Source organism: Hyperolius riggenbachi, chromosome 8 (genome assembly GCF_040937935.1).
Source record: "Hyperolius riggenbachi isolate aHypRig1 chromosome 8, aHypRig1.pri, whole genome shotgun sequence".
NCBI classification, from domain to species: domain Eukaryota; kingdom Metazoa; phylum Chordata; class Amphibia; order Anura; family Hyperoliidae; genus Hyperolius; species Hyperolius riggenbachi.
In genome coordinates this window covers 248,686,515-248,698,178 of record NC_090653.1, presented here as the reverse complement: position 1 = coordinate 248,698,178, position 11,664 = coordinate 248,686,515, and the positions used below count along the sequence as shown (strand labels likewise).

The 11,664-nt window shown below is 45.7% G+C and overlaps 1 protein-coding gene across 1 annotated transcript in view; it reads left to right on the top strand.

Moving 5' to 3' along the window:
- The first annotated feature begins 200 nt into the window (after window positions 1-200).
- Window positions 201-11,664, top strand: part of LOC137527733 (folylpolyglutamate synthase, mitochondrial-like) — a 75,893-nt gene continuing 64,429 nt past the window's right edge. Inside the window, exon 1 of the mRNA XM_068248557.1 lies at window positions 201-253. Coding sequence (XP_068104658.1) covers window positions 212-253 — 42 coding nt within the window. The 5' untranslated portion in view covers window positions 201-211. The remainder of the gene's footprint in view (window positions 254-11,664) is intronic.

Sequence of the window (11,664 nt, the reverse complement as noted above, 5' to 3'; positions counted from 1 at the left end):
AAACGTTTTATGTTGGGTGTAAGTTTATAAAGTGTCCCATGACAGGTCCTCCCCATTCCACCTCTGTCTGTGCACACACCTCTAACATAGTGAAATCCGATTGGTGGACAATCCCGGCCTCACAGTGTTTGGTACATCATGTGGATCTGATACACTTCCAGTTACCATAACCTTTGTACCAGCAGATAATGTTTACTGTGTACATTGGCACATGGTCCGTGGAGCTGCTTTCAATGAACACATGTCGGCCAAGGTAAAAAAAAACAAAAACGCAGTTTGATACTATTATTTCTTAAGCAGATCTTAGGGGACTTTTATAAATCTCAAGTTATATTTATAGATTTAATGTGCAAGTCCAGCCAAAGGTTTTCTAGTTGATTTTGTTGGTTTGAAGTAGACTGTTGGAGCATTTGTGGATGGAGTAAAATCTAGCGCTGATTGAAGAGTGGAGGGATTGTATTTTATGGTGCCACTGCAGTATGAATCTATGCAGAATTGTAGTTTTGATTAATTTGGACTGGACTAAAGCCTTGTACACACACTAGCGTTCTGCCGCTTGATTAGTTATTGCACCTGTTCACGGCGGTACCTGTGTGTGTGTGTAATACCCATCACTGCATACACCTACCCGTTGTGTTCAGTGCACCCACCTACCTACGTGAGCACACGCAGTGTGATGTTTAATACCACCAGTCACTGTACCTGTTCACGGTACATGTGTGTGACAGGTGCACATTTCTAATACCCATCACTGCATATACCTACCTGTTGTTAAGTGCACCCACCTACCTACGTGAGCGCAAGCAGTGTGATATTTAATACCACCAGTCACTGTACCTGTTCACGGTACGTATGTGTGACAGGTGCACATTTGTAATACCCATCACTGCATTTCACTTCACTTTACCCATCACTTTACCTGTTGTGTTCAGTGCACCCACCTACCTACATGAGTGCACGCAGTTTGATATACCACTCCGTGCATACCTGTTAACTGCACCTGTGTGACTGCACATTGTATTAGTCAAGTCAGTGCATACCTTTCACTTCATCCCCCCGATATACACAAAACAGGTAGAAGCAGAAGTAGAGGCAGACCCAGAGGAAGGCCACCCAGCAGGTCTGTGCGAGGTCGTGCTGATGTTATTTCGTGTGGCCCTAGACCAAAGTACAGTGCTCAGAAGAAGGCACGTCCCATCAACTCCCAAGATTGTCAGGACGTGGTTGACTATTTAACACAGAACACCTCATCTTCCGCAGCCACCAGCGCTACTACAAGCACCACATCCGCTGCATTTGACACTTCGCAGGAGTTATTTGGTGGGGTAATCACTGATGCACAGCCATTATTGTTACAACAAGATGAAGGCGCTAAGCAAGTTACACCACCTCATATGTCTGAGTTAGGTGGCACTATGGACATAACGTGTGAGGAGGATGATGATGAAGTACCTGCTGTTGGAGGTGTCTGAGGCAAGCAAAGCTGGGCAGGATGATTATGATGATGACGACGATGATACGGATGCCACTTGGGTTCCCAATAGAGGAGATGAACAGGGGGACAGTTCAGAGGGGGAGTCAGAGAGGAGTAGGAGGAGACGAGTTCCTGAAAGAAGCAGAGGGAGCTCGTCCTCAGAAACAGCTGGTGGCAGTGTCCGGCACCATGTATCGCCACTTATGGACAGCCAGCCAACATGCCCTTCAATGTCAGCTGCTGATGCCACCATAGTGCCATCACCCCAGGGGGGCTCAGCGGTTTGGAAATGATTTAATGGGTCTGCCTCAGATCAGAGCAATGCCATCTGTTCTCTCTGCCTCCAAAAATTGAGCCGTGGAAAGGTCAACACCCACATAGTGACAACTGCCTTACGAAGGCACATGCAGAAAAGGCACAAACTGCAATGGGAAGAGCACCTGAGCAAAAGCAGCACACAAAAGAAAAGCCACCCTCCTTCTCCTCTTCCTCCTTCAGTTGCAGCATCTTCAGCTGCTTTCTCTCTTGCACCTTCACAGCCACCCTCCTCCACTCCGCCTCTGACCTTGAGCGGTTCCTGTTCCTCTGCCCAAAGCAGCAGTCAGGTGTCCGTGAGGGAAACCTTTGAGCAGAAGAAGCCAATTTCTGCCAGTCACCCCCTTGCCCGGTGTCTGACAGCTGGCTTGGCAGAATTGTTAGCTTGCCAGCTGTTACCATACCAGCTGGTGGACTCTGAGGCCTTCTGTAAATTTGTGGCCATTGGGACACTACAGTGGAAGATACCAGGCCACAATTCTTTCTCTAAAAAGGCAATACCCAAACTGTACCGTGAAGTTGAGAGGCAAGTGGTGTCATCTCTGGCACAAAGCGTTGGGTCAAGGGTCCACCTGACCACGGATGCCTGGTCTACCAAGCACGGTCAGGGCAGGTACATTACTTGGCAGCGGACCAACTTGTGGCACCTCCACGGCTTGCAGGCAGGCCTCCTGCCACCTCCTCTCCTCCTGCTACATCCTCTTCGCTGTCGTAATCCTTCTACTCCTTGGCTGAGTGGTAGATTAACTCTACTGGTGCTGCAATCTCCTCTCCAGCTACACAGCCCCAGCTCCCCAGGGCCTATGCTGCATGCCAGGTACGACGGTGTCACGCCATCTTAGACATGTCTTGCCTCAAAGTGGAGAGTCACACTGGAGCAGCTCTCCTGCCTGCTCTTAACAAACAGGTGAATCAGTGGCTGACCCCGAACCAGCTGGAGATCGGCAACGTGGTGTGTGACAGCTTGGTCACTCTTTAGAGAAGAAGCGTGGGCACCAGTGCGCTTCAATCAGCATTTATTGCACATTCATGAGTAAAACAATGTAGCAGCATAAGAAATGGAAACACCATCAGATTACATCACCCGTCCAGATGTCGCCCCACACACAGAGCCCGTCCTCCCGACAATTGTTTCGCACCTGCCGGTGCTTGCTCACGGGATTTAGCTCAGTGGCGTTATGATTCCAAACAACGCCACGGAGGAATGGGCGTAACTATATGGTTACAGAAACTCACGCCCATAAGCCTGCCTAGACCAATCCGCCGCCAACTCCCAAGCTGACGGAGGAGTGCGCGTCATCTGCGCACTTCCGCCCTCAGCGATACTCTTCCACCAATCCCGGCTGCATATGACGTCCATGACGTATGGGCGTCTGCATTACCATGGAGACGGGTAAACATACCCGAAGACCAGCGCTGAGCCACCTCCTCCAAGCAATCCGGGAGGAATACTGGCTTCTCATTGGCCCTGGTGGATAATGTTACGGAGGTGCAGAGGAGTGGGTAGGCAGGGAGGCGCAAATGAACACTTATGTTACTTTCACCTCACAGTCTAATGGAATTAAATATTTATGCAGACCATAGTTAAATCTAAATGTAATTATGAGCCAAACTCGGGGCCTTAACAATACAAGCAGACTTAGATCCCCTCCAACTAGAAAAGTGAATAGTGCATGATACATAAACCCAGGCTCACGCCCAATTACCCATAAACCCACTAAAGAGGATTATTAAACCAACGCTCCCCATCAAGAGGCAATTGGTGACATCTGGGACCATATATACAGTACGTCTATCTCTCTAGGAAGACGCTTAGTTCATTTTTGTCATTGAACCCAAGAGGACCCAAAGCATTGGTTTTGGAGATCCAAAAGGACTCCCTCTGTGATAGGAGCTTCTCCCGATCACCCCCTCTTCTCGGAGTCACGACAGCAATCAGACCCACCATTTTAAGAAGGGACGGATCGCTGCCGTGCACTTCTTCAAAGTGTTCAACCAATCTGGGCACACCCCCCTCAGCCTTCCGGACAAAACGTATATGTTCAACCAATCTCTCTCGCATTGGGCGAGTTGTTTTCCCGATGTAAAAAAAGGAACAGGGACACAGGAGGGCATACACCACAAACTCGGTTCTGCAAGTGATGAAATCTTTAATCTGGAAGTGAACCGAGCCCAATTGAACCTCTTTTGTTTTAAGAACGTGGGGACAAGTAGGACAATGTCCACATGGAAAGGTACCTTTAAATTTTTTCCCACCTAACCAACTGTCACGTATGGGAGCTATAAATTCACTATTCGTTAGCATGGACCCCAATGTAGGACCCTTTCTAAATGCCATAGTGGGTGGCTGTGTCACCTTTGGATCTAAACTCGTGTCCTGCTCTAAGATTTGCCAGTTACGTTTAATGATTTCCTGAATTTTGTCGGACATTGGGGAATAATCGAAAACCAAAACAAAACCGTTTTTCTCTGACTTTTCTTTGTTCAATAACAGATCTGTCAGATCAATGTTTCGAACTTTTTCCAGTGCTTGGTCGAGTTTAGTCCTTTCATATCCTCTAACTTGGAAACGATTATACATTTCCAATGCTTGTTTTTCAAAATCTTCATGTCTACCATTATTTCTTCGTAATCTAAGGAATTGGCTATAAGGTATGGACGATTTTACATGAGGTGGATGATAGCTTGCACTGTGCAGGACCGAGTTTGTGGCAGTGCCCTTCCTATGTCCCTTTGTCACCAAAGTACTCTCCATCACTTCAATGGTAAGGTCAAGGAATGGAATTTGGGATCCTCCCCATTCGCCTGTAAATGACATATTCATGTCATTCACATTAATATATTGCAGAAAAGAGTCAAAGAGATCCCTGGTGGATCCCCAAATGACCAACACATCGTCCACGTACCTGTACCATGCCCTCAAATGACATCTATATGGATTGCGCTCACTATAGATGTATTCGGCCTCCCACCTCGCCAAGAACACATTTGCGAAGGTTGGAGCTACAGATGTCCCCATCGCAGTCCCTGCGATCTGTGTGTACCAGACGCCGCCAAACCGGAATGCATTGTGACTTAGCACGAAATCGAGACACTGTCCCAGGAAATCGCTGCCTGGCTCATCGACTAATTTAGTCGCATGAAGCATATCGAGCACAGTCCTGACCCCCATTTTCTGCGGTATCCTATTGTAAAGGTTCACCACATCAATGGAGGCCAGGCTGTCACTTTCATGCCATTCCAATTGCTCCACTATCTGGAGGACATGCATTGTGTCCTTTAAGAAAGAGGGAATGTAGTTCAACAGGGGTCGGAGGGCATGGTCAAGGTACTTCGAAAGGGGCTCGGTAACTGAGCCCCTTCCTGAGACAATGGGGCGGCCAGGGGGATCCATCAGGGATTTATGTACCTTGGGCAGAAAGTAAATAACAGGTTTCTTGGGGAAAGGCTGATAAAGATCTTCGCCCAACTTAGGGCTCAAGAAGCCCCCCTGAACTCCTAGACTCAATAAACCCCTTAATTTCTGCTGATAGGCAAATGTTGGATCCGTCCCTAACCTAATATAGGTGGAGGAGTCATTAAGCTGTCTCATTGCCTCCTTGATGTAATTGTCAGTCTTGAGTACCACGATGTTCCCCCCCCTTGTCAGCTTTTTTGATTGTTAGATCTGGCCGGGATTTTAACCATCTAACTGCCTTCCATTCACTGTTGGAAAGATTACGTTTCTCATGAGGATATACAAGTGCTTTTGTCTCCTTAAGGACCTGTTTTTGAAAGATGTCTAGAGTGGACCCAGCTAGAGGTGGAAAGGGTGTGACAGATTTACATGCCCTAAACTTGGGAGCTGAGCTTGAATTGTCAGATTCTGTTGTGTTGTTTTCTGCCATTAATGATTGTAAATCATTCAGGGCTAGACAGTCCCCAAATGTCCAATTTGGTTGGAACCCCAACTGTCCAATCTTGTTTGGTTCTTCTTCATTGGCAATGTTTCCCCCAAACATCCTGTAGATATTCATGTTTCTGATATTCTTATATAGGTCAATCTCGAACCGAGTATAATCAAATGATCCAGTCACCACAAAATTAAGGCCTTTTTCCAACACTTCAATACAGGCTTTGGATAGTGTAACCCCAGATAAGTTAATCACTTGCAACCTGTCTTCGACTGTGTCAGGAACAATCAGTCCCCGATCACAGTTAACCCTTTCCAAGACACTGTTTTCGAGTTGTGGTCCTCGTCCCCTCCTGCGCCCTCTCCTTGTTTTTTTCCCCCTAAAGGGCCAGACCTGGGTTTCTTCCCTTTGTTATCTCCCTCAGACTCCGATCCTGAGTCGGAGGTCCAGGTGCCTCTCTTGGGCTTACGTGGCTTCTTCCTCCTGTTGTTTCTGGGTTTAGGCTTGGGTTCAGTAGGAATCCAGTCAAATATATGACCGGATATGAAATCGTCCCGATCTCTTAAAAACTTATTCAGTTTGCGTTCTTTCACTTCTCTCTGGATAGGTATCAATCTCTTGTCTATCTTGGCCTCAATCTCTTTGGCTTTATCCCCAATAGCTACTTTGTATAGTTGATCCTTGAGTTCTTCAATATCATCAGACAGCTTATCATGCTCTTGCTCCGATCTCTCCAGTGCAAGGCCTAATAGGACTTTTGCATGATCTAAGTGAGCTTGTTTCCACTTTTCAACAAGCAAGGTATCATCGCTATACTCTGCTGGAGGTCTGTAATAACGGAAACCGCGGGGCACATACCCCTTATCCTTATATTTCTTAAAGGATGCGATTGTCCAAAAGACTCTAACTTCTTTTTCGGAGGCTTTAAACAACTTGTGTTCCAGGCGCCTGATGTTAAGGGCTCTGTGTGTGGGTGTGGCTACGCTGTCTTCTGAGAAGTAATTCTCCCAGTCAGATCGCTCATTTTGAAAGATATCGTCTGAATCCACGTCGGTGGCAACCGACATTGGCTCTGACACTCCCGTGCCTGATTCTCTCTGCATGGGTGCGTAAGGATTTTGAAAGATCAACACTTGTATCCACTTGAGGGGAAGGAAAAAGGAATAATCCCCGCACTCCAACGATCACTAGAAGACCACATGTATAGTGCAAGCTGTTTTCTGTGTGACAGCGGCGGCAATCTAATTTTTACTTTGAATTTGGGAAAGTGGCCATGGCACACTTTACCGATAAAATTCAGCGGAGAAACAAGTTGCAGGTGAGACGCCTGATGTGCGATAGCGCGACTCGCTGGAATTCGACCCTCCTTATGTTTTCTCGCCTGCTAGAACAGGAGAAAGCCATCACCCAGTACCTCTACAACTACAGTAGAAGGACACACTCTGGGGAGATGGGGATGTTCTGGCACAACAACTGGACACTCATGCAAAATGCATGCAGGCTCATGCGGCCGTTTGAGGAGGTGACCAACCTGGTGAGTTGCAGTGAAGGCACCATCAGCGACTTGATCCCATACGCTTACTTCCTGGAGCGTGCCGTGCGTAGAGTGGTGGATCAAGCTGTGGAGGAGAGTGAACAGGAACAGTTACAGGAGGAAGCGTTGTGGGATCAATTCTCATCAGAACCATATGTTTCCTCAACACCTGCGGCAGCACAGAGGGGGGAGGAGGAGAAAGAGCCGTGTGGGGAAGAGGAGTCAGACTTGGATGATGAGGAAGGTGTTTCTTTGGAGGAGGAGGAAGAGGCGGCGGCAGAAGAACAACTGCAACAGGCGTCGCAGGGGGCTTGTGCTGCTAAGCGTTCCCGTGGTATTGTTCGTGCCTGGGGGGAGGAGGAGGACTTACCTGACATCACTGAGGAAGAGCAAGATGAGATGGATAGTACGTCTGGATCCAACTTTGTGCAGATGGCGTCTTTCATGCTGTCCAGCCTGTTGAGGGACCCACTTATAAAAAAACTCAAGGGGAATGAGCTGGACTGGGTGGCCATGCTACTAGATCCTCAGTATAGGCACAAAGTGGCAGAGATGTTTCCAAATCACCAGAAGGCAGAAAGGATGCAGCACTTGCAGAACAAGCTGGCAACTATGCTTTACAATGCGTTTAAGGGTAATGTCACAGCCCAACGCAATAAAGGTACCACTTTCAGGAATCCTCCTCCCATGTCCACGCAGGCAAGGACAGGACGCTCCAGCGATCTCATGGTGATGTCAGACATGCGGACATTCTTAGCCCTTAGCCCTTCCGGATCCACCCTCCACCAACACCTGGACCGGCAGGCAGCCGACTACCTGGCCTTAAGTGTGGATGTAGACACTGTGAGCAGCGATGAACCCTTGGACTACTGGGTGTGCATGCTTGACCTGTGGCCAGAGCTGTCCCAATTTTCAATCAAACTTCTGCCTTGCCCTGCCACAAGCGTCCTGTCAGAAAGGACCTTCAGCGCAGCTGGAGGCATTGTCACTGAGAAGAGAAGTCACCTAAGTCACAAAAGTGTTCAGTACCTCACCTTTATCAAAATGAATGAGGCATGGATCCCGGAGGGCTACTGCCCGCCCGAAGACTAAGTCAGTCCCACACACAGCATCTCTGCCTGCCCCAAGACTAAGACTAAGTTGCTCCACACACAGCATCTCTGCCCGCAGGCCGCTTGACTGCCTTCTCTGCCATCACCAACAGGGTTCAGGACTCCAGGTGGATTCCTGAATTTTTAAGGCTGCTAGCAGCGGACGCTATACTAATTTTTCTGGTGCGAGTACATGCCTGCTTAATTTTTCTGGCTGCACTGCGGCTGCAACAAAACAAAAGGCATGTACATGTGCCAATTCCCCTTTGTGATCATTACCTTGCCGTGGGGAAGGGGCTTGCGTATCACAATGAAGCAATGACCGCCAGCTCGGGGGGGTGGCACACCCAAGATAATAAGGTCGTTGCTTCATTGTGGACAGACCAAATTAGATCAGCTGGACAGTCACTGTTGTTCTATCATTGAGCTACCACAGCCCGGCAACCATATGGGCTTGAAAACCGCCACGACCTGTACTCTCGCCATGTTGCGCACCAGTCCAGCACGGCCGTCACTACACAAACAGCTGTTTGCGGTGCGTTACACAGTGAGTTTGGTGTGTCAGTGTGAAGCAGTACACTAATTACACTCCCTGATTGATGTATACACATGCAATATGCTTTAAAGCACTTTAGGCCTGCAATTTAGCATTCACTGTGATTTCTGCCCTTAAAACGCTGCTTTGCGTCAAATCCAGATTTTTCCCCGCGACTTTTGGCATCTATCCCACTCATCCATGCAAAAACTCAGATGTTAGACCCCTTGAAACATCTTTTCCATCACTTTTGTGGCCAGCATAAGTGTTTCTAGTTTTCAAAGTTCGCCTCCCCATTGAAGTCTATTGCGGTTCGAAAAGTTTGCGCGAACCGAACTTTTGCTTTTGCCTCTTCAAAGGTAAGTAGCTTCCTTCTTTGTTTCAGTCTGTAGTAGTACACTTATAAGTAATGATCTACCTCTGGAAAATGATGTTATTTCAGCACTCAGCAGGTGTTATTTTTCTGGCAAACAATGTTCTTTTATAAATATCAAGACCTCTTTTACACTATACACTGAAAAACTGATGTCTTTTAACTAATCAGTTGTTCCATAGCAGAGCATAGCGAAAATACTCCAGTTTTAAAGAGGAACTCCAGTGAAAATAATGTAATAAAAAAGTGCTTCATTTTTACAATAATTATGTATACATGATTTAGTTAGTGTTGGCTCATTGTAAAATCTTTTAAATCCCTGATTTAAATTTGACATTTATCACATGGTGACATTTTTACTGCTGGCAAGTGATGTAGCTGCTGCTTCCTTTTTTGGCAGTTGGAAACAGCTGTAAATAGCTATTTCCCAACATGCAACAAGGTTAACAGACAGGAAACTGCCAGGACCATGGTCCTCAGAGTTTCTTGTGGGAGGTGTTTCACCACAATATCAGCCATACAGACCCCCTGATAATCCATTTGTGAAAAGGAATAGTTTTTGCATGTAAAAGCTACTGATTGGGATAAAGTTTAATCCTTGTTTACGGTTTCTCTTTAAAGCGTACAGTATGAAAGAGGCTATAGGGAAAAATGGACATCAGTTGTCCTTTCAGTTATAACCGAAAGCAACGGACGCAGCGTTAAAGGAGCTAAAGTTCTTTTAAACTACGTCTGTTGCTTTCAGTTAACTGAACAGTTGAACAGACAAGTGAGGTGCAAGGTGATGTCTATGTTGGCCATTTTCACACTGAATAATGCTCTGCTATGTATAGTGTAAAGCCTCATCTACACGAGTAGATGAGGCTCCGATCCGGCGGCTCGATTACCTGCCGGATCGCCTCTTCCGCATCCCCACGCGTGCGCCGGATTCGATTCCCCGCTCGTCCCCACCGCCGGGCGATTATCTTCCGCTCGATTCCCTGCCATTGTCCCCTCGCGGGGAACGAGCAGGGAATCGGCGGTGGGGAGATCCGTCCTGTCGGATCTTATCAATCGAGCTGCATCAGCGGCTCGATTGATAAGCCACATCGCCGCCACATCTACGCGTGTAGATGCGGCTTAAAAGAAGCAGATGTTAAAAGAGGACTAAATATTTTTGCGATATAGTTTTCTGTGTACCAAAAAAATGTATGTGATATGCAGTTATAAGAAAGGGAAACCTGAACCAGAGTTTTCAGTACAAAGCAATTTATTTGTACTTACATATTCAGTGTGAAAACTTGAAAACTGGAGCCTGCTGATATCTGAGCTATTCAGAAAGACTTTTTCCCAGAATTCCTTATCTACCATCCCACACAGTTTCAATACTGTGTACATACGTTGCCTGTAAAGAACTTTAACCACTTCAGCCCTCAGTCGTTTTCACTTTATGCATCCGAGCAATGTTCACCTCCCATTCATTAGCCTATAACTTTATCACTACTTATCAAAATGAACTGATCTACATCTTGTTTTTTCCGCCACCAATTAGGCTTTCTTTGGGTGGTACATTTTGCTAAGAGCTACCTTACTGTAAATGCATTTTAACAGTAATAATAAGGAAAAAAACTGAAAAAATGCATTATTTCTCAGTTTTCGGCCATTATAGTTTTAAAATAATACATGCCTCCATAATTAAAACCCACATATTGTATTTACCCATTTGTCCCGGTTATTACACCGTTTACATTATGTCCCTATCACAATGTATGGCGACAATATTTTATTTGGAAATAAAAGTGCATTTTTTCCGTTTTGCATCCATCACTATTTACAAGCTTATAATAAAAAAATAGAAATATTTTATCTTTACATAGATATTTAAAAAATGTAGACCCTTAGGTAATTTTTTTTTTGTAATTTTTTTTTTATTGTTATTATTATTAAACATTTTATTTGGGTATTTTTGGGAGGGTGGGATGTAAATAGTAATTTTTTTTAATGTAAATATATGTTTTTTTTTTTTGTGTAGATGTAGTTTTACTTTTTGGCCACAAGATGGCTACCTTAGGTTTGTTTACATGATGTCACTCTAATGGTGGCCATACATGGTACAATTTTTCATTTTTTTTTCGATTAGATAATTTAGTTTGATTATTTCGTTAGATTGAATACAAACATTTTTCCAGCATGTCCGATCTGATTTTTCTCGAAAAAACGGGATATTCGTTCGAATTTCTTGATTGAAAAAAAAAAATATTTCCAACTTTCATTCGATTCGATCATTTAGATCCAATAAACGGGATAATCGAACGTTCTTATTGTACCGTGTATGGCCACCATAAGCGTAACATGTACACTTAGAGGGAGGTAGGAGGCAGAAAAAGCAAGGCTTCCGAGAGAAGCTGTCGTTTTTTATGCAGGGAAAAGGAATCAGTGATCGGGCACCATGGGCAGATTAATTGATTCC